Source organism: Haliotis rubra, unplaced genomic scaffold, assembly GCF_003918875.1.
Source record: "Haliotis rubra isolate DU_JTF1 unplaced genomic scaffold, ASM391887v1 Scf120, whole genome shotgun sequence".
NCBI classification, from domain to species: domain Eukaryota; kingdom Metazoa; phylum Mollusca; class Gastropoda; order Lepetellida; family Haliotidae; genus Haliotis; species Haliotis rubra.
In genome coordinates, this window is record NW_025765115.1 from 559,388 (window position 1) to 583,593 (window position 24,206).

Genomic DNA, 24,206 nt, shown 5'->3' on the forward strand with positions numbered 1-24,206 from the left:
GTCAACCCCGATGTTAACATCCCCCACGTCCCACCACCCACGACCGGTGAAATGGGTATAGTGGCGCCACCCCCGGAGCCTAGGGTTCAACATACACCCCCTGTGGGGTCACCCCCACAGCAGCAGCACATCGACCGTAAAACAGCCCTGGTGGTTGGTGGGGTAGCTTTGGGACTTATTTGGTTAAAAATTTCTTAGCCGCTACGTACACCAAACCCACCATGGCGACAATGGCTGCCCATAGGTTTTGACTGAGCCACGTGGCAGTTTTAGCCAGAGCGCCCAGCAGCCACGAGACGATGCTACCCAGGATGCCGGGCAGGGCTTCGGCGGCCTTACCAGCCAGTTTAGCCAGGGCCTCCCCGAGTTTTTTTATCCAGGCTTTGAAGCCCCCACCACTTGGTTTACCAGCAGGCGTGGGGGTACCCCCACTCAATGACACCACCAGGGTTGATATGATGAAGCCCAATGCAGTCAGAATGCTGGCGATGGTGATGCCTTGCTCTCGGAAGAGGATCCGAATCCTGTTAGCTAGCGTGGTGTCCTCATTTAGGACTCGATCGATGGTTTCCCGTACTCTACTGATCTGTGATCGGAGGGCTTCCCGGTTAGAGGAAGCGGATTCCAACCGAGTCCGTCTCTCGTCTTCCAAGTTTTTTATTCTCTCCTCGATACGACGTTTCATATCACCATCCGCTTCGGTGAGTTTTATTTTCTCGCGAGCGATGTGCTCATCGATTTCGTTAAGTTTCCCCATGTTGTTCACGAGTTCTCCGCGTACATGTTTCAAGGCTTCGTCTAGGCCTCGCAGTTCCCTCAGGGGAAATTCGAGACCCGGCAAGGGTTTGTCATGGTACGTGGTCAATATTTTCTCGATACTGTCCGACGTTTCTTTAGCACGTTGGGGTATATCACCTTCATCGCCTTTGGGTCTGGCTGCTTGCAGATCTTGGACGACCTTCCGGGGAAGCTTTGGCGCGCGCGTAATCTACCGTAATCTATGAAGCCTAGTTCATCACGGATCAGCTGACCCCCACCAGGGCGACTGGTGAGTGTTGACAAAGCATACGGCTTCCCGTCTTTTTTTATGATATCGACCCCCGGGTGAGCCTTCAATCGCAGCGTGCCCTTCTTATCGACGGTAAACTTGGCATAGTCCCTTCCCAACGGCTTGATGTTGTCTCTATTTTCAACTGCGTCGTAATAATCGTCGACAGCAGGCTGTACAAGTTCAGTACTTAAGGGGGTAGTGAATGTGGTGTCATCCTCGAATGCCTGGGCACTATCATCCCACATATCATCCATAGGTATGTACTCTGCCATTATTTAGTATTAAAACTTATATATTTCATTTATATAACAATGTACGGTAGAAAACTAGATCCTTTCAGAAGATCGAGAGAGCCTCTAGGCGTCAGAGCCGTGCGCCAGTCGGTGACCATCACCAACAATCCCAGCAAGATAGACCAGAACCAAACGCTGCTGGTTAGATTTCCAAACCTTGGCGAGAATGACCTCATTGTACCAGGCACGGTTCGACTGGCGTTCAACCTCACGTTGACCTCCACCAACGACAAACGTGAGCTAGTGCGGAACGTAGGTCGAGCCATCATCAAGAAAACCACCATCAAGATCAGCGGTAACGAGGTGCTGAGCATCGACGACAGCGACGTGTTTCACTGCTACGGGGATCTCTGGAAAAGCGAGGGAGAACGTGTCAATGACGTGTACCAGGGTATCAGCAAATCGACCCGGTTGCGCATTGGGTATAGCTTCACGCAAGACCAGCTAGACAAGCTATCGGACGGTGAAAAGGCCATCGCTCAAGCGTACGGGAACCGGTTCTGCGTGCCGCTCGACTTCGAGTTGCTCACGGGACACGCGCCGTTTTACCAGGCCGCGCTGGGTGATAGGCTTGAATACGAGCTAACGTTTAACGACTACAGCAAAGTAGTGCGTACGCCGAACGGTGATGAGGCCAGTTACGCCATAGACAACATCTCTCTGGAGTTCGACATGGTCACTAGCCCGGAGCTGGCCAGGCAGGTTCGAAGCCAGTACTCTGGGAAGATGGCCATCCTGTACGATCGCATACTGAGGCATAGATCAGTCGTGCGAGATAAGAGCGACACTGTGTGGAATATCAACCTGAACGTGCCGGCGCGATCGATGAAAGGTATCCTGGTCGTCCCAGTGGAGGATTACGAGCCGTTCCGGAGGGACAGCGAGAAGTTTTTCAACCCCGAGATTGAAAAGGTGGAAGTGACCATAGAGGGCGTGCCCAACCAGCTGTTCAGTCATGGTATGAGGGCATACCAGCAGTGGGATGAGATAAAAAAGCTACCGGCCATCAAACAACACCCATACATAACCAAGGACCTGGACCTATCCTCCGTGCAGATCGGTGAATACCTGACCACCAAGTACGCGCTGTGGTTGGACATGCGATCCACGGATGACGATAAACTGCACGGTAGCGGTCGCCGCATAGACAACGGCAGCGAGGGGATAACAATCCAGATTACCAAGAAGGCTCAACCCGCGGGCAAGTTGAAATTATATCTGTACGTGATTATGGACGCGCAACTTAATATAGACAATGGGAGATTCGTGCAAGCCATCTACTGATGGCGGTAAGCCATCATCTAGTAGGCAGTTGCCTACTGATTTACCCCGCGACCCACACTGCGCCATAGTGTGCGGGCAGACTGGCTGTGGGAAGACCGTTTTCGTGTTGGATATGTTGGAGGGGTACTACAGGGATGTGTTTGATAACATCGTTATCATGTGCCCTACTCTGAGCATGAATAAAACGTACACGGAAAGACCTTGGGTGATGACGGACCCGGACGTACACAAAGTCGACCCGGGAACACGCCTGCAGGACTGGTTGAAAGCTCTTCACGAGAAATTTAAAGGGGAGTCTACACTGTTCATACTGGATGACTGCAGCGCTAATCGCGAGATAACAAAAAAGAGAGAGATATGCTATCGTACCTGGCCTTCTCCGGCCGGCATGCAAATCACAGCGTCTGGGTGCTAACGCAGAAGTTCAACTCGGTGTTGAAAGACCTCAGGGAGCAGACGCGATGGGTGGCCTTATTTCACTGCAAGGACAGGGATTCGTTCGAGGAGTGTTTGAGAGAGAACGATGTGATGAGCAAACATGATAGGGAACGTGTGAAGAAACAGCTCGCTGAAACTAAACACGCTAAGCTCGTGCTCAAGACCGACCAACCCGTGGCCTATAGGGTGTTTTAGCTTAGCAATGCTTAGCAATGCTTAGCAATGCTTAGCAATGCTTAGCAAAGCTTAGTAAATGCTTAGCAAAGCTAAGTAAAGCTTAGCAATGCTTAGTATAAATACTTAGCATTTAGTTATAGCTATGGTATTTGAAGTGTTTGTCGTGTGCAACTTAACCTTCATTTCTCTGTGTTTCGCCTATATCGTATATTATATAGTTAAAACTAAAACTTACTTATCACATTATAAGATGGAGTGTGAGGAATTGCTAGAGCAACTGTTGGTGCCACACTCACCACAGGTGAGTGATGACAAGCGAGAGAAACTGGTGGCGTTGGCTGTTGGCGGCAAAGCCAAACATTACTTTGGAGACTACACTCCCGATAAAATTCACAAAATGTCAGCTGAAGAAATCGATAAACTGTACGCTAGATACGAGACCCGTCTCGGAGCAGAGATGACAAAGACAATAGGATCGGCTATGACCCAGATATACACTGGTATTGCGTCATACTTCCTTCCCATTCCCCAGGAACGCCGACTTTACCTGTGGGAAGACCTCGAGAAAGACCCTTTTATCGAACACGCCTTGAGCTCTATTAGCTGCGAGCTGTACCACAAATATGGTATGTTGTTAGCCCCGGTTACGGCGGCGATTATTACGGCAAAGCATTGTCAATTTGAGAGGAAAAATAATAATAATAGTATAGATGGATGCTGCACAGGAGGAGATGGGGGAAACCCCCAGGAGGGACCCCAACTGGAGAAACCTCCACCTTCAGAGACCCCACCTTCAGAGGAGGAGACCCCCCACGTTGGGGAAACCCCAACCCCCTACAGTAACCAGGCAGAAGAATCCTAAGAGAGTAGCTGCCGGTAAAAAACGGTGGTGTAACCAACATAAAATTATCACGGTGACTCACCCGTCTCGACTCTTGTTGGTTGTATGCGCAACTGCTGCCGTGGCTATCTCATGGTTATATACACGGCACAGTGAGGGAGACCCTCACAGGGAGGGAAACCCTCACCCACAATTAGAGGTCAACCCACATATCATGTTATAATTTAATATTTTTATATCATATACATAATGTCTGAGGGGAAAACGTTCGTCAACGACGCATACCACGCCACAGTGGTCGCCAGTCTAGCCGTAGGATACGCTCGGTTGACTAAAATGGTGCTTAAACAACCGACTATCAAGCTAGATTTCAACCTGCAGGATATGGGTATGCTCATAATGAACCTTGGTATGGCGATGGCTACAAAAGACATCCTAGTAAAACAAGGGATACTACCTGAAAATATTATGAAGTAAATATAGGATGGCTACGATTGCCATGATGGTTGGTGGGGCGTTAGTAAATGCCCTAGCATTTTCCGGGAGTAATTTCCTCTTCTCGAAACTACGAGAGTCACACGCGGCTGAAATACAGGAAGAAAGGAAGCGGCACGATCTCGCTATTGAGAAATTACAGGCCGCACAATCCGAGTACGCTAAAAAACGCCTCCAGAGGATCGATTACATTAACGAACAACTCAGGCGTGAAAACCATGCCGTTCAAACATTCCACGATGTCGACGACGCAGCGAGAGAATACTTCTTATTAACAGGTAAACGGCTGCAACCGCTCAATAAACCCACACTCGCTCAGTACTACACACCATCCAAGGGGCAAATGGACCGTGAACTGGTATTCATAGCGCTGGGTATAGCAGCGACTGCGTTGGTTGCGAAACAATTAGACTAAATACTCATATAAGTATGCTAAACATGAGACCTGCTCCATACCGATGCGAATACATACTTATCGGAAAGAAAGAAGCCTGTGATAGGAGATGCAGGACTCAGGGGTACTGTTGTTTCCACATGGGAAGTCCTAACTACACGTGTTCTGTGTGTGGTATAGGGGTTAAAGGGCACTACTGCCTATGTAAAGCTCACGGGGCGAACGTAGTCAGACATCATCTCATCTACGAGAATAAAAAGGCCTACATAAAAGAACGTAGGCGCCTCCTCAGGATAGCAGTGTAGTGGCCCAATTAGAGATTATACACACCTACGTATAGCTATGTTTGTGGAAATTGAGCCCAGGGAAGGTTGCCTGAGAAGCTGGCAGATGGATGTGGGGAAAAGTATAGATATCAGTGTCCTCAAACCCATGATTGTTAGTGAACTATATAAGGGGTGCTCGTTTACAATCATGGTAAAAGTAGGGTTTGATGTGCCATGGGCTGGGCACACTTGGAATTACTTTGATGGGGGGCGAGTAGATGTGCATGGGGAGATAGATATACTTGTTGACGACTCGTTGCAAGTAATACAAAACACCCTACTATACTGCGCATGTTCCGGGTGGGTCGAGGGAATAATCGATAAGGTGTATCTAGATTTTTTACCTTTACGGCGGTCCAATTAGAGATTGATCTTCTTAGGTGTGTACGCAACTATGACTACTGTTGGTGAACTTAAGCGGGTCGCCAGGCAGAGGGGTGTAATTGGGTATTCTCGAATGAGGAAGTCAGCCTTGTTGAGATTACTAGGTTTAGAAGCCCCTCCTACGGTAAAACAATTAAAAGCTCAAGCAAAACAGCTTGGGCTCAAGGGTTATTCAAACCTGGGGAGAGCCGGGTTAATCGCATTGTTATCACATGCCCCCGTAGCGCAACCTCCCACTGTAAAACAACTAAAAGTTCAGGCACGTGATTTGGGGTTAGGGGGATATTCCCGTATGAGGAAACCACAGCTTGTAGAACTATTACGGCAGAATAGAGCTATTGACCTACAGTTCGTGCGCACTGAGCGCGCTGTAGGTAACTATTTGAGAGGCTGGCGCATGCATGTTGATAGGAATATAGATATCCCAGATATGAAGCCTCTGATAGCTGATAAAATAAACCAGGAACTAAACAGTCTAGGAAGTATCAAATTTCAAATCACAGTGAAAATGTCGCTCGATAAGCAGGTAGGGGGCGTGGGGGGAACCCCCACTGGGGTCACTGAGTACGTTCAGCCTTACTTCAGAGGTAAACAAGAGGTCGTGACCCATATAGAGACCATAGACGCATCAATCGATACCAGTTTTCAGCAGATACGAGAATACCTAGAACGCTACACACACTTGGGGTCTGGGTGGACTGTAGATAAAATCGATAATGTCTATCTAGACATAGCTAACTACGTGCCATTCAGAGGCGGGTCATACCTAGACTTGCCCCCTACTATAGGAAAAAACATGCCATGGTCAACGTCAAGAATAGAGGAGACGATTGCCTGAGGGTAGCTATCAGGTCAGCCTTGTTTCCAGCTGACACTCATTCAGACAGGCTTTCTAGCTATCCCCAAGACGATGGGCTCAACTGGGATGGTATAGATGAACCCACCCCATATCCCAGATAACTAAAATAGAAAAACAGAATAATCTAGCTATAAATGTCTTTGGGCACGAAGGTAACACAACAATAGTGCACAGAGAGTAAGCCCCGTTGGGGACAGGGGTGCGTTATCAATATATTCATGATCCAGCGAGGTGACAAGTACCACTACACATGGATAAAACACTTTAGCAGGCTGTTGTATGACCAATCGGCACACAGAGAAAAGACCCACTTCTGCGAACGGTGCCTACATGGCTTCACACGAGCTGATTTATTAGAATCCCACCGGGAGGATTGCCAAGGTGTGGGGCAGACGGCTATACGAATCGACATGCCTAAGGAAGGTGACAATATCCTAAAATTCGGTAACCACAAGAACCAAATGTCTGTGCCTTATATCATATACGCCGACTTTGAAGCCTTGGTCAAACCTGTTGAGGAGGCTGTTGGGGGTACCCCAACCACACTCAAAACACAGGAGCATGAGGCCTGTGGGTTTGGATACGTGGTCGTCAGGTGTGATGGGGAAACGAAAGCTCCGGTAGTGTATAGGGGCCCTGACGCGGCTGAAAGGTTTCTAAAGTGTTTGCGGGAGGAAGAAAAATTATTAGGAATGCACTGTATAGAGTCGCTCCCATGCGTATGACCCAAGCCGACAGGCTAGCTCACGCCTGTAGCACTAACTGCCACGTGTGTGACTCACCACTTAACGGTGATTCGGTGAGAGATCACTGCCACGTAACCGGTAAGTATAGAGGCGCCGCTCACAGCGCGTGTAACCTCAAGCTTAGAATCATCCCTAAGACAATAAACATCCCCGTGGTCTTTCACAACTTGAGAGGGTACGACTCTCACTTAATCATGCAGGCCATCGCGAAAATCGATGGTAATATAACGTGCATCCCCAACAACATGGAGAGATACATCTCCTTCAGCTTAAACGGCCTTAGGTTCATAGATTCAGTACAATTCTTATTGTCGGCGCTAGACAGTCTGGTCAAGGCCAACGATACCTTCCCTATTACTGATCGATACACAGACGCCGAGACTAGACCCCTGCTTATGAGGAAGGGTGTGTACCCCTATGAGTACATGGATAGTTGGGCCAAGTTCGCCGAGACCAGACTACCCCCCATCAGAGAATTTTACAGCAATCTGACTGACTCGGAAATATCCCAAGACGATTACTCGCACGCTATTAATGTATGGAATAAACTAGGTTGTGAGAATCTGGGTGACTATCACGACCTGTACTTGAGGACAGATGTACTGCTGTTAGCCGACGTGTTTGAGACGTTTAGGCGGACGTGTTTCAAGCAGTATAAACTCGACCCCGCATGGTATTACACCAGCCCAGGTCTGTCGTGGGATGCCTTGCTTAAAAAGACCGAAGTTAAGTTGGAATTGCTCACAGATTACGACATGCACCTATTCATTGAGAAAGGCTTATGAGACGGGATTTCCATGGCAACCAAGCGATACGCGAAAGCAAATAATCAATACGTGAAGGGCTACGACCCGAGCAAGCCAACCAATCACATTCTCTACCTCGATGCCAACAACCTGTACGGCTGGGCTATGAGCCAGTATCTACCCACAGGGGGATTCGAATGGGCGTCACATGAGGTCGATGTTATGAGCATCGCACCAGATTCGAACAAAGGTTATATCCTCGAGGTTGACTTGGAATACCCCAAGGCATTACACACATCACACAACAGCTACCCCCCTAGCCCCCGAACGTATGAGGGTTAACCCAGACTGGATGTCTGAGTACCAACATAACTTGTTAGGTGGGCGGGTGGCAGACGTTGAAAAACTCGTGCCCAACTTAATGAATAAGACCAAGTACATCGTTCACTATCGCAACCTACAGCTGTACATGTCGTTGGGTATGAGGCTGACCAAAATACACAGGGTGCTCGTGTTCAACCAGAGCCCATGGATGGAGCCTTACATCAGAATGAACACAGACCTCCGAAAGCTTGCCACCAGTGACTTTGAGAAAAATCTCTACAAGCTCATGAACAACTCGGTGTTTGGTAAGACTATGGAGAACCTTAGGAAACGCGTGACCGTGAAGCTGGTTCGGTCGAATGAGGAAGACAAGCTCAGGAGACTGATAGCCAGTCCGGCATTCAACCGTAGTAAAATATTCACCGATGACCTAGTTGCCCTACACATGAAGAAAAGCCACATAAAATTCAACCGGCCTGTTTACGTGGGGATGAGCATCCTCGATTTATCCAAACACCTGATGTACGACTTTTACTACAACGAGCTTAAGAAACAGTACGACGACAGGTGTGAAGTGCTGTACACTGATACGGATTCCCTGCTGATGGAGATTCGAACCGAGGACGTGTACGAGGACATGAAAAAAACACCTCGATTTGTACGACACCAGCGACTACCCCAAGGACCATGCCATACACAGCACGGTAAATAAAAAAGGTCCTAGGTAAGATGAAGGACGAGTGTGCTGGCACGCCCATAGCCGAGTACATAGGTTTGAGGCCTAAGATGTACTCCATACTGAAGGCCGACAATGGTGAGATCCGGAAGGCGAAGGGTGTTAAGAAGTACGTGGTGAAACAACACATCAAACACGCCAGATTCAAGGAAGCCCTGTTCAAGACCCGTACCTTTAGACATAAAATGAACACACTTAGAAGTGATGGACATAGGATATACGGACTGACAATAAACAAGACGTCCCTGTCGCCTATGGACACTAAACGTTGGATAGCTATTGATGGGATAAACACGTACGCGTACGGGCATGAGAAAATTGAACCAAGAACATAGGTGTATGTAGGCGACATGTCACGGAACCAGAGAAAGTTTGAGGCTATTTACTATAGCCCACGTGGGTACTGGAAAGGAGCTAGCGCTGTAGATAAGCTGGCTAAAATGGCGCGAGTACCCCCGGGAGGAAGCCAAAGCGTGGCTTGAAAAACAAGCCCTGTGGCAGATCTATTTACCGGCACCACGCTACGTGCCTAGAAGGAAGTTTGGTATTAACATACCTAATAGCGTTCACCAGGCAGACCTACTGTTCCTACCCCACGACAAGAGGTACAAGTATGCCTTAACCGTAGTGGACGTAGCCAGTCGCTACAAGGAAGCCGAGCCCTTGACCACGAAAGATTCTGCCCAGGTAGCCAGAGGATTCGAACGCATATACAAACGCAGTCCGCTGACGTGGCCAACAGAGCTGCAAGTTGACCCCGGGCGGGAGTTCATGGGCGCCGTGTCACAACTGCTAACCAAACACGATACAAAGGTCAGGCGTGGCACGGCTGGAGCCCATCGCAGCCAAGCCATAGTTGAGAGATTCAATAGGACTTTGGCTGAGCGCTTATTCGGACATCAGTATGCTAGGGAGATGGCCACCCCGGGAAAACGATCGACTGAATGGGTATCACGGCTCCCTAAGGTGGTGTCGGCAATCAACCATGAAGTCACCCGGCTCACTGATAAGAAACCGGCAGACGCTATCAAACTAAAATCAATAGTTGCAGAGTCGGCTGCTCCATTGCGTGGAAAAGAGAAACAGATACCAGATAGGGCCCTAGTTAGGTATCTATACCAGCCGGGGGAACATGAGGGTGATAGCCGTAAGCGAGCCACCGATCCTATATGGTCAGTCAAAACTTACAACATAGATAAAGTGGACATGAAAGCCGACGAGCCTAACTTGTACTACTTGAGGGATGGGCCAGGTAGGGGGTTTGTAAGAGCGGAATTATTGATCGTACCGTACGGCACAGTGTTACCTCCAGTCAACACGGCATAGCGGCACGATGATGCAATCCCAGGATAGACCCGTTAAACCCGACACACTTCAGCCAAGTCCCTGGTAGCTCAGTCGGTTAAGCGGCGCGGTTGTGGGGTATACATGTGGAGTTCGTATCCTGCTGGCGTCTCAAACTTTTTTATAGTAGGGGTAATGGTAGCAAGAGCTAAGGTGAGGACCAATCTGGTTTAGTATGACGAATACATTCACGATTCTTGCACAAAGGATATTGGGGACGTTAATAAGTTTGTGTTCATGCATTGTAAACATTATGTGGGTGTGTTGAGTGTTTTCTGTTGTTGGGTAATTGCTCCGTTCACTTTATCGACAGATTTCAAGGGTACTCAAAATCCGCATAAACAAATCTGTGAGTTGCGATCAAACACTATTTTGGCAATACAAGTATGTTTGTTACTTGAAGCCTTGTGTTTCAGGTCTATATATGTTCGGAAATGATTCATTGATATCCTAACCGACATGCTAATATAACTCTCCATTAAAACTGTATTAAGAGATATGTGTTTTGAACGTGTAGATTTGAACGTGTTGAACTTACTTTGAAATAGAAAGCATATACCACTCACCTATGGCAGAAGTAAATGTGAATTAAGCGAGGAAAACGAGTGAATCAGGGAAATAAAGTATGTCACTGTATATATGCATTTTGCATATCGGTTTTCTCTTTGCATGTATGAGAGGCAGTTACAGTGTGTAGCTCAGCAATATTCCAGCAACATCACAACAGGGGACACCAAAAATGGGATTCACACATTGTGCCCATGTGGGTAATCGAACTCAGGTTTTCGGCGTGACGAGTGAACGATTTAACCACAAGGCTATCCCACCACCCCAGTTCGTGAGGAAACAATACGCGTATATTCTGGTAAAAATATAGCAAATCTTGCAAGTTAATCTCCTAATCATACACTACTATCATTACTGTAAGTCCATGCCTGACACTCAAACAAGATGACGTTTGAGTAGGTTATGATAAATGACTTTTGTTCATAAACTTAGAGTTAAACATCACGTTGTTTCAGAGCCTTGAAGTCCTGTGGATGTTCAGTTTGATTATGAGCAGTCCTTCTCATTCCATGATATGAATGACTTGTATTTTTTCAAATTTTCACAGGACACTTATATAATGATCAGGAAAGGTATTCATTCTCAGTCACAAATCCACACGATTTGCAGATTCAAACCCCATTAAACAACGTTTATTAACCTAACAAATTGCAGTTCCGTTAATTTTACACTTTTTTTAATACACTCTCATACTCCTTTTCACCAACGTAGGGGAGAGTGTAGGTCTGCTTGGGACATTCCTCCCTGAAACGTCGTTGTCAATTATAAACTGATATACTGCTCAACGGACCGATCAACAAAACGTACTCATTTATGCCTTTCGCCGTCTTTTATTCGGATATGATTTTGTCATTTGAAAGATCTTATTGACCGATGATTGTATTTGCAGGTTTTGGACTCCTGGAAGCTGGGGCCGTGTCATCGAAAAATGAAGTCAACATCATGGTGAAAAACGTAGTGGATATAGTGTTTGGGGGCCTGACATACTGGGCCTATGGATTTGGACTTAGTTTCGGCGAAGACCCCGGTACAAATCCGTTCTGTGGGATAGGATACTTCTTTGTGGACTCGAGTGATGAAAATATGGGTATCGTGTTTTCAACGTTTGTGTTCCAGCTGTCTTTCGCGACCACAGCTACCACCATCGTTTCAGGCTGCATGGCGGAGCGGACTAAACTGTTAGGATACATATTGTTTTCATTTTTCAACACAATTGTTTACTGTTTTCCTGCCCATTGGGTATGGGGATCAAATGGTTTTCTGAAGGAAATGGGATCTGTGGACTTTGCAGGGTCTGGTGTTGTGCACCTGGTGGGTGGAGCCTCTGGCCTTACTGCATCAATTTTACTAAAACCACGCCTTGGTAGATATGACCATGGAACTGAACCCCTTCCTATGTGCAGTCCGGCCAATGCAATTGTCGGAACCTTCATGTTATGGTAAGTATCGTGTTTCTAAATATACATCATTGCTCTTTCAGTATTTCAACCTTTTGGAAGGAAAAGTGAGTGAGTAAGTTTAGCTTTACGCCGCACTCAGCAATATTCCAGCTATATTCCGGTCTGTAAATAATCGAGTCTGGACCAGACATTCCAATGGTCAACAGCATGAACATCGATCTAGGCAATCGGGATAGGGTGACATGTGTCAACCAAGTCAGCGTGCTTGACCACCCGATTCCACTAGTAGCCTCTTACGACAAGCATGGGCTGAAGACCAATTCTAACCCAATCTTCACGGGTGTTGGAAGAAAGAACAAAAATGGAATAAATAGGTTTGCGCTGATACAAAAAGTGAGGTGAAATGGGGTTTAACGTCGTATTATTTCGCTCATATGGCGACATGCATGCGTATGTATGTGTGGCTGCTTGTACTAGACCAGACATAAGCTGGTTTTATAGTCCTAGCTCACTGAGATACCATGTCGCAGATAAGCATGAGTACCCCACATTATACTTGTTGTACCAGTCCTTGTTGTACCCATTAATGCCGAACGCCAGGCAGGGACCAACAAGCACCATATTTTAACGTCTTTTGGTACGACGCGGATCGAAACCGCGATCTTCCGCTCATCCGGGCTGACGCTCTAACCACTACACCAGGGACACAGAAAGGGTAGGACAAATGAAGCAGAACAAGCAGTCGAACCAGGCTGTTGATTGTACAGAAAAGAAAGACATTTTAGTGGCGTATATATATTTTCCTTTATCACGAGTATCCGAAATGCACGAGTATCAGCCAAATGCATCAATTTGAATCGTTTGAACCGTTGTTTACCACACACACCCCAAATACAGACTGTAATGCTTCTTTTCAAAACCATTTTGTTTCCCCTTTTATCTCCACATCACTTAGATATCGAGTTGCAATAATGAATCGTTTACGTCATAAGGGGTCATTGAATGAATAAGTGGATAAAAACACTTGTGTCACTAACAGTAACAGTAACAACATCGCATTATTGCCACTTATTATCCATAGCATGGACGTTTGCTCAAACCAACGGTGTCGTGTAGATCATATTCACATAAGGTATTTCAACACGAATGTTTAATGCATTTTGAACCAGACTATGCACGCATGATTATGATACAATTTGTATTTTCGAGGCAGGTAACTAATCGGTTTGCAGGACGCAAGAGGCATATTTTATGCGTCATAACTTTTCTGTTCACTTCTATTGTTTGCCACAAATGCGGTAACGGATTTCGGTATGCGTGCATTGAAGATTACACTGTAACGTTTGGCTTACTCGGTACTCATTTGTCCTGTGAAGTCTGGAGTGAGTGAGTGAATGAGTGAGTAAGTGAGTAAGGTTTTACGTCGATTTATGTCAATATTCCAGCAATATAACGGCAGGGGACACCAGAAATGGGCTTCACACATTGTACCCATGTGGGGAACTGAACCCGGGTCTTCGGCGTGACGACTGAACGTTTCAACCACTAGGCTACCCCACCGCCCCTGGATTCTGGAACGTCTTTCTGTAGATTTAGTTTAAACCCCTATTTCCATCATATAATAAGGATATACCTAGATCTACAAGTCTTTGAGACATGATACATTTTTCATAGCTGACAAGAAACACGCCTGAGGTTCTTCATTGAGGTTCACATACGTAAAAGACACCTTTAGTTCGTGTATTGGAAGCCATCAATGATGCATGACCTGATCATGTGTACAGGTTCCAGTAGTGAATATTCACTGACTCCAAGATACAGTAGGTAGGTGTTTTTCACCATGGCAACTAGTTAATGGCAAGCTTTGTAGCATATGTCACCCGTTGGCATTGCCACAAAGCATGTTTTTGCCATGTACTCTTTATTTTCTACTTTCAAATTAAAGCTAGACAGTATTTGGCAAGGTCGATTTAGTTTTCTATGGCATTTATTACGTGTCGCATTAGCTAATGTGCACATTGTTTAGAATAAGTGTCAGTCGATTGTCAGTTAATTGTTCACAGTCACGGGTTTGAAGTTTAAAAAAAAGATTTCGTATTTTATGTTTTGACAACACTGTCAATCGGCACTTTTATCACTGCTAGCCACAGATTAGTTAAAATTGGTTTTCCAAAAGTAAGGTTTCACATGCAACTCCTGGTAATACAATTTGTCGAAGCCAGTCTTTGTTTACTGAACGAATGATGCTGGCGATCAGTCAGCGATTCTTATCCTTTGATTATAGAATATAATTCAAACCTACACATACATTTAGCAATGATAGGACTTCTGCAATATTGATTTATGGTAGACGGTAAATGGTATCACAACATATCGTTTCATTAGTAGTGATGCTTTATTACCGTTATTGTGGTTGTATATAAGAGTCTGACTGATGTTTAATGGATGGAGTTTATGAGCTGACCTCACATGAACTACTGCTGGCTACCGTGTTGGCGAATGTGTGTAAGAAGGTCTGACCAAAAGGCTGAAACTGTTAAAGGTTCATACAAAGAGGTTTTAAATGTGACCGTTGGTTTTCTGCATATTACCTTCATAATACCTTCCGTTTCTTTGTTTGCCGTGGCCAGTGTTTGGTTTAAGTGTTTGAACTAGGTTTGTATTAGCATTTTCCACCACACTGTAGCCGGTGATACATTCTTCTTTTATTATAACAGAACAATGGAAATCTTTGAGATCCGGTATAATGATGACAAGACCAGAACCGTGATCGTGGAAATCTTGGTTTCGGATCTAACAGCAGTCAGCTGAGTTAAACAACTCTCCATGACCATTTGTGATACCGATGCACAGATTACACACTAACGGACTAGAGATTGGAATAGCCCTTAACACTGCTACCATAAGTGTCAAGTTGAAACAAATGTTACAAGTATGATATAGTTCGAGGCACTGATAGTGAGTGAGAATGGCTGTACGTAATATTCCAGCAATAGGCTTCATACGCTGTACCCATGTGGGGAATCGAACCCGGGTATTCCGCGCTTTCACCACTCGGCTACCCGTTGCCCCCGAGGGTTATAATATAGCAGTTGATATACAGAGCAAAAAGAAACCCCCAGCTGAAAACAAAATATCACATAGAATCTATACATTGCACCTTAATATCTTTATTTCTCAAAGACACACTGTCACTGTTATTTACAAAATAAGAATCAAACTATGAACGTGCCTATGATCCACATATAGAGTCTGTCGGTGACAGAAAATGGAATGTAGGCTTTCGTAACATTTTATCGTGGGACAAAATGACAACGTGTAACGCGCGGTTTCATGTATCCTTTGAATCCATACCTTGAAATGATTTATGTTTAGCTACGCACTAGAACAATGCTGGAAGAAGGAATCAATTGTTTGAATTGGGAATCCACAATGGTACTTGGAGTTTTATAATAGAACGGTCCAGAAAATGATAATTTACTCCCATCTTTGTTCCCAGGTGACGGGTACATACCATTCAAGGCTCATGCTCGTGGACAACGTCTGTGTACATAATTTAAACGGATCGATTTTTCTTTTATTGCGAGCTTTCTTTAGAATACGTCAATCGCTTTCTGATTGGATGTGAGGTCCAACGAAATGCTAGGTAACAGTGTTCTTTATATTTACATGAAGGTGTATAGTTTAGAATGTTATTTCTGTATACGTATTCTTTAGTGAAACAGACACACTAGCAATAGGCAGTGTTCAATACATGGCTCGAACATACAGTTCATTCTTTACATGCATTTGGTATTTGCCAGTGTTCACTTCTATCTCCATATGATATTTACATGTACAGAATATGCAACTATTGACACAATTTCCACATTAAATACATATAAATACATGTATTGGAAATATCGTTTTCAATCACGTTTTGAATTATATGTGCAACAATTATTTGTTTAATAGGTGTAACTATATATCATCAGATGAAATGCAGTTATACGTACATAGTCATAATAGTGATTATGAAGATATATCGAGATAGGTATAGCATCAAAACACATGTGTCTTGTCACTTCTTACTGGTGGTCAAAGAAGTTATATCCGTATTTTCGTATCAATACATTTGTGTAGAATCACATACAGTGTTCTAACGATCGATGCATGATTCCAAACTATATGGAATACAGTTTGAATGGCTTCAGCGTTGAAGAGATTCACGCCAAGCCAAAAGAAGTATAAAAATGGAATAATCAAATTTGTTGATAAGCGGCCTTCTATGTTGAATGAACTATTCTTGAACCTAATTTCGCCTACACAGTTTATCTCTCAGACTATTAAGGGTCATGGGCCAATTGATTCACACAGAGTTTCCGTCAATTCGATTTTTTGGGTACATCACCAAAGACGTCAAGGAAGAATATATACCTTATTTACTCTCTCTTGTCTTTTGAACAAACTGTGTCAGTGGCGGATGCCACACCTGGGACAGGCCATGCTTTCCATTTTCTAGAACACCCAGTGTCATCACATTTTAGTTGTCCATTCATGTTATTGTCACTTACTATTTACGTGCGATGGTGGCAGTTTGGGTGCAAGTCGAGACTGGTTATTCTTAAGCCTTGTCGGTTTATCTTTCCCTGTACAGACCATTATTGAGCTTTACGTACCAAAACACAAGGATGCTCCGTATGGCAAGTACATTTTAATTAGAAGAACACCTAAAGCTAACGCACATACCGATATCAAGGGCAGATTATTGATTTCGTACCCACAACAATATCATGCTTCTTGGACGTGGAGGGAAGGCCTTTGGAAAGAAGCATTCTAATATCATACAAGGATAATACTTATTGACATGTCCATTGCGATATATTCACCCACATGCGCATGATCATACCAATACATAAGGCATAAAAGCTCTGACAGAACATGAAAAGACAAAGACAGCGAGTAAAACCAGGGGGGAAGTAGCAGTAGTGACATCTCAAGAGATGCCAGCGTCTCGGTAATGGGATTGCTTGTTGTCGACAGGGAGAGGGAATTCAAATGTATAGCTTTTGCGTAGGCAACTGTTCTGGGACTATAAGACTGTTTCAGGTATTGTCAGCAGCTATTGCTGCTCTGCTCGAAGGCGTGTGGACCAATGACAAGGGTTGATGAGCTTCACGAGGTAGTTTAAAGCAGTTCCAACCTGGCATTGAAATGTCAGACAGAGAATATGTTCTACCCTGCCCTTTAGAGAAAACTAATGTAAGACTTTCTGGGCTAAGGTTAAGTCATAAGGTATGAATAGGTTAGGTATGAACAAAGTCACGACTTACAGTCTGTGAATCTCTGTCTGTGATATTAAGACTTGGAACAATAGCTGACCTTATACGATGACGGATGCTCAAGAAAAGGATGGAGGTGCAAATAGCAGGATTTTAAACTGTGATGTTTACAACAGATCTGTCAAAGGACGCCCTGAGACTCTTAAAGACGATAACTGAATGTTCTCATATCTTAATCATCATCATTCATTGTCCCGAACTGACTATTCCCAGCAAACAGTGACATTTATGAACCAACAAGGCGTAAAGCAGAAGTGCATTCCTCATTCCCTACATTGTTAAGCAGTACCCTTTAGTACATCCCCTGGGGAATTCCAAAATATAATATTTCCAATACTCGCAAGAGGTTTCAAGGTAATTAGTTATTTCTGACACTGAAACAGTCTTCAGGGTAGATCTTGAATCAATAGTCTTGCGTCAACCACCATTAGTAAGTGACTGGGTTCAAATTCCACTCTTGTGAGGATGGACAGGTGAGAAATTCACATTATACTGAAAGCATAATACAGAAAAGCAATTAGATTTAAAGCATTTCAATTTTTAACCTTAAAGGTTCTATGTTCAGAGTCCGACATACATGGGAAGGTAATTTTGTACCGAACTGACAGGTCACAATGCCATTATTTCGGACTACAAAGCTTCCCGTCCAGCAAACATGATCACGTTGATTGCGGCTACGGAATCAATAATCTCCCCTTGATATTGTTAATCTGCTAATTAAGCTTACATGCCGGTCGAAGAACCTTTGTAATTGGGAAAGTGAAGCTTTACATCATTTACCACAGGCGTATGCAGGAGAAATATAAACATAATAACCATTTGAGAATAATAAAAGACTAACCAGGCTAGATTTGGAGACGAAACAGATTCCTTTCGGCGTGAAGGGCAAACTACCATTGTAAAATATGAAAAGATCGCTTAAAATCTGTATTGAAACCAGGTTCTCGTCAAAAAGGAAAAACAAAGCCCGCCCTGTAGGTATAAAGCACCACATTAAATGCCATAGAAACTAAGCAGTGATAAACAATCATCATGTTAAAGTGTTATTCATTTCAATTTTCCTGTTCACTGAATCATCATATATTTACGCCTTTCTTCGCGACAAAGCCACCTTTGTACAAAAAGTTCAAAGATAAGACTATTGTTGCTTTCTGAATATTACGGTTGGGTATCTCAGTGATGAGAGCACTCGTTCTTCAAGCCGAACGTCCATGTCAGATTCCCTAGCGTGTGAACCCATTCTAGTGTATCTCGCGATCATGTTGCTAGAAGCTGTGTAAAACCATATTCTTTTACGTTTTCAAAAAATGTAATTGAACCCATGTTCTCGTACGTAAGTAAGAAAGCATATTTAATGCCCATGAATTAAGCTGGGTATACGCGTTAATGAAATAATATATAATATGTGCGCAGTGTAATTCAAACACCCGTGTCAGAATCTTAGTTTTAAAAGTTTGTCCCGTATAACAGATAAACGTTTTACATCAGTGTAAAGAGAACTTTATGATTATGTTCATATGTATCTACAGAACTGCTTACAAATTCCCAAAACAAAACAGTAATTTAAGCTTGACTGAAATAACATCCATATGCATCAAAAGATGCTGAGTATAAAAACAAATGTAACTGAAACACATCGGGCATATGACATTTTGTTGAAAGATTCATGTTAAAAGATATCATGCACTGACTATTTCAGAAACACTCTCGAGTATTAGACCACGCAATACCTTTTATTCTTTTATAACTAATAGTAACTTTCCATTACAGGTGGGGTTGGCTCGCATTTAACTGTGGCAGTACCTTCGGTATTTCCGGTGGCAAGTGGCAGTTGGCAGCAAAGTAAGCTCAAATTTCATTTGGCCACATTTGGGTACTTTCACGCAAACATCTCCTTTGAAATCTCTACAGGGATACCGTTCTGATGAAATAATTTACGGCTAATGACGCATTTGGCAGTTGTGAACCTTAAGTTAAAAGTAATGAAAAGTATTAAAAGAATTTTGCAACAAAATGCAGAGTAAGAATATACACCAAAAAGGCGTGTTCCCCATTTTTCAGAAGTTGACATCCATAATGCCTCCCTCTGACTTCTAAATGATATTCAACGCGATGTAATGTGTCTTTGAAACACATTCATGCTTTCCATTGGACAGGACAACACACCAGTGGCCGTGCCAGACAGGAACAGTCTTGCTATGTTCAAACATGTAACATTCAAAACTAAAACGAGCCATGTTTGAAGGTGTGATCCCAAGGAACACTTTAGTAAGACCACATCTTGTCTATGAAATTAACTTACACATAGACAACGGATAAACAAGGGATCGCTCCTGATATTGGGCCACAATAAAATTCTGTTGACACAGGAACAGTTTCGTTACTTGTATGAGAACGAGGTCCATGATGCACTACATTTCTATGCATACAGGGCAGCAGTCACAACGCTGATGGCTTCAACAGGAGGCGGATGTGCCGGGGTAGTTATGAGGTAAGAACACTAAATTTGTTGTTCATCAATGTAACGTTCATGCAATTTATTGGTATTTAACATAATTGCTGATTCAATGAACATATCGAAAATACACTGATTCCATTTTTACATAATTTGGACATATTAGGCATTTGGGACACAATTTGAATGTTGGGGACTAATAATTCACACAGAGTATCCTCTGTTGGTGGACCCTTTGTCGAAGGCGAGACGCAAATCGTTAGGCAACGTTGACCCCTTAGGCCGTTCACAAATCATTAATCGAAACGATGATTCGCCCTGAAGATGTTTCTGAGTATATTAACCCAAGTCCCCTCGCTGGTTTTAAACCTAAGACCTGAATATTTCTTGCAATCATGCACAAATCAAGCACAAATATCACATGACTGAAATATCACTCTTGCGATAAAAACATAGTCAGTATCGTGTGTCAACTGACTGTAGATGATGATAAATATTATCCTTTCAGCTTCATTTTCAAAAATAGGAAGTTCGACGTTGGATACCTTATCAACTCAGTACTTGGTTCCTTGGTCGCTATTACAGGTTGGTACATTTTGGAGGTAGGACTTGTCACAAACAGATGCATTCGTTCAAATACATCTTAAACATCTGACCTGTTCGTAAATTTGTGCTAACGAATATTGTCCTTTTCTCGTTTGCTGTAAAAACTTATGGTCCACTAAAAATGGGATGTTGTTACCGAGGACTTTCGACATGGCTAAATGTTATTGGAAAGTGGCATTGCCGCTTAACCTTTTGTCGGGCAAGACTTTTGAAATGACAAATTACATAATACATTTTAAAATAATTGCTAAATAAAACAAACGGTCCACATTTTCACATTGTAACGTCAAACAATTTTATAAGAGATTCTATAAGAGAGATATTTACAGATGCACTCAATGTTTTTGGATCACTATATACTAGTATTCGAGAAAAGGTACATCCTCCGCTCCTTATAGTATTTTAATACCGCTTTGTTGACTCTCCTGAACCTGATGTTTTGGCATTCATTTGCGATATACTCCTTTCTTCTCTACAGCAAGTTGTGCCTTGGTCCGGCCTTGGGAGTCAATAATTATTGGTATCATAGGAGCAATTCTTACCATGAGTTGTACCAAGCTTCTGGATGTAGCACGCATAGACGATCCAGTTGGAGCTGTTGCCGTCCACGGAGCTTCCGGAATCTGGGTAGGCATCATGTTCACCAGCTCCACCGTTCTTCTAAACGTCAGATCCTTTGTCATTCCTTTCACAAAATATTACCCTCCACTGGAAGCCAACCAGTCAGATATCATCAGATTTCATTGTTTCTGTCGGAGGAAACAAGGACAGTTGTCTGAAGATCAGCATGCCAGACTCTTTTGATCCAATTTGATGTTTAACGCTGCTTTCACAAATATCTGTTACCACATGGCGTACTAGCAAATGTGCAAAGACACCCAGTCCTGCAAGTCGTAGAGTGTTACCAGTGTAATGATGCCGATGATGCCGATGCCTGTCATGGTGCTGCGGCAGAATAGCCATAATAAGGTAGAATCTGGGATTCGAAGCCCAGGATTTGTGCTTAGATGTTTCATAGTTGATTAGGGACTTTAATGTTTTGATTGCAGGGCCTCCTTGCTGTGGGTCTTTTTGTTGAACAAGATCCTATTGAAAACTTGACTGGCGGTTTATCAGGGCTGTTTCGTGGGGGAGGATGGTATCTTCTTGGAATCCAGACATTGTCAGCTGTTTGTGAAATAACATGGAGCGGGCTGACAACATTCATCATGTTATTCGTAAGTAACGTCTGGCTCACCGCATCGAGATACTGATTGGAAGACATATAACGAATGCCTTTTTGCATGGTACACTTTGTTTGCTCATGGTAAGTATATACACTTGAAAAAAACGTATCTCAGCAAGTATGATTTCCAGCCCCACCCCATCCCACCCTTGAAGCCATTCATATCATATACAGTGATATTTGGATGATTATTTTGACCCATACATTAGTTTAGATATCAAAGGTGAGCAGCAAATATCATTACACGACTGTAAACATGACCTTGTGACGATCAGACAAAATCTGAATTTACATCGGTACATCACTCTAATCCTCTACAGGGCTCAAAGAAGCCTCTACAAGGCTGTTGTGCTATTTTTCGGTGACCATCTAAGCACAGGGCCATTCTTCCCGGGCAGCAATGATAGGTCAGATCTTGCAACTGCCGTTGGTGATTTCCTAGTCCAAGAGGCTGAATCAATTCTGGCTTGACCAGCCCGGAGTCCATACCTCAAACAAATAAAGCATGTTTGGGGCAATACGGGTTGCAAAATACACCGGAGAGATCCTACAGTATGCAGTCTTGACGTATCGAACTATCTCTCCATCAAGAATGGACCGCAATACCTCAACGTCTAGTACAGTCAATGATGATGAGGGTCCGGGTCCCCGGACATTATTGCAGGAGGTTACACCAGATATTGACATTGTGCTCGTTTTTTTATACTTATGTGATTTCTTGAGGATTATCTTTAAAATGACCGCACTTACTAACTATCACCACTACAAAATGAATCAATATTTGGCCATGTTTGCTTCTCTGAATACACTTTTTGCGTTCAGATGTGCAATTTAATTATTCCTTGAGGGTAAATTAACCCAGATAGTAAGTTAAATTCCTTTTGGTGTGGGTTTTGGTAACATATTGATACTATGAAAAATATGGGGTTTTGCGATATATTTTTCAATGTGTATATTTTAAGTTTTGTGCTCCATGGTTTGTTTGTTAAATTAATTGGCCAAAACCCAAATATATCACGGGGCCATATGAGTAATTACGCCCCAGTCAGACTCACAAAAACTGTTTTACATCTCTGCTGTTAACGTTTATCATTTGCATTATGTTGTGAAACACATAAAAACAGGGAATTGCAGGATATCTTTTGCAACTACCAGGGACCAATTCAAATCGGATAACACACGACACCCGGAATAAATTAAAACTTAATAATGTTCAGTTTCTGTCGATTTCAGATTATCATGAAAACAATTGGCCTCCGTATGGACCCTGAGGAGGAACGACTTGGAGCTGATCTTGTGGAACATAACATAGGAGCAAGGATCGGCGATACAATTCTCTTTTCACCTCGTCGAGACCCAGCTTCAAAGCATATCCGCCCTGCCACCGCTACCGGAAGTGATGACAACGCCGCGTCCATGACGTCGCTGAACAGTAATCAATCCTTATTTAAGAAACGTAAAGTGAAGCCTGAGGTAAAAGGAACAGAAAACATTTCTATGATATGTCAAGACGATGTGTAATGTTTGGTTAGATCTTGGTAACAGTCTGTCTGTAAACAATGTAACAAAATGGCGCTAGCCTCTGTTGATATTATGTAGACCTTGACATTGTATGCATTTCAAACAGCGTTAACGTTCATTGAAGCAGATATTACTTTATGAACACATTCGTCATTTCTTTGTTTACCACACTGTATGATGAAGTCGAACTATATGAAGCCGTCCTTCTGTATGATGAAGTTTACTGTATGATGACGGACAGCTATATGATGAAGTTTAACTGTATGATGATGTCTAGCTGTTAACTGAATTCGAACCGTATTATGACGTCCAACTGCATGATGACGTATTACTGTTTATTACCCACGTGGTCAACTTATGGGTAGTTGCATACTAATCTCGTACGTCACACGTCGTATCGCGTTGACCTGTGTCGTAACGACTTGACCTGAGATTCTAACGATTTGATTGGATAACCGATGACCTCTCAATTAGGTCACGTTGTGACGGATCTACTTTTTCATTCATAACAAACACGTGAATTCATTCATTCTACAACTTAAATGCATTGTGGGAATGTAAACATTGCGAACGTTGCCGTATCGCTGTTTAATTGTGAGGCGAACTGAGACATTATATCTGTCGAAAAACATAAACGCAATGTTTTCACCAGTGATGTTAGCTGAGTGAAGCA

At 43.5% G+C, this 24,206-nt stretch overlaps 1 protein-coding gene across 1 annotated transcript in view; it reads left to right on the top strand.

The window, feature by feature from the left end:
• LOC124263712 (putative ammonium transporter 3) overlaps nucleotides 1-23,865 on the top strand; it is a 43,338-nt gene extending 19,473 nt beyond the window's left edge. Inside the window, exons 2-8 of the mRNA XM_046698380.1 lie at nucleotides 11,895-12,444; nucleotides 19,497-19,568; nucleotides 20,158-20,217; nucleotides 20,690-20,766; nucleotides 21,266-21,414; nucleotides 21,837-22,004; nucleotides 23,246-23,865. Coding sequence (XP_046554336.1) covers nucleotides 11,895-12,444; nucleotides 19,497-19,568; nucleotides 20,158-20,217; nucleotides 20,690-20,766; nucleotides 21,266-21,414; nucleotides 21,837-22,004; nucleotides 23,246-23,533 — 1,364 coding nt within the window. The 3' untranslated portion in view covers nucleotides 23,534-23,865. The remainder of the gene's footprint in view (nucleotides 1-11,894; nucleotides 12,445-19,496; nucleotides 19,569-20,157; nucleotides 20,218-20,689; nucleotides 20,767-21,265; nucleotides 21,415-21,836; nucleotides 22,005-23,245) is intronic.
• Nucleotides 23,866-24,206: the final 341 nt, after the last annotated feature.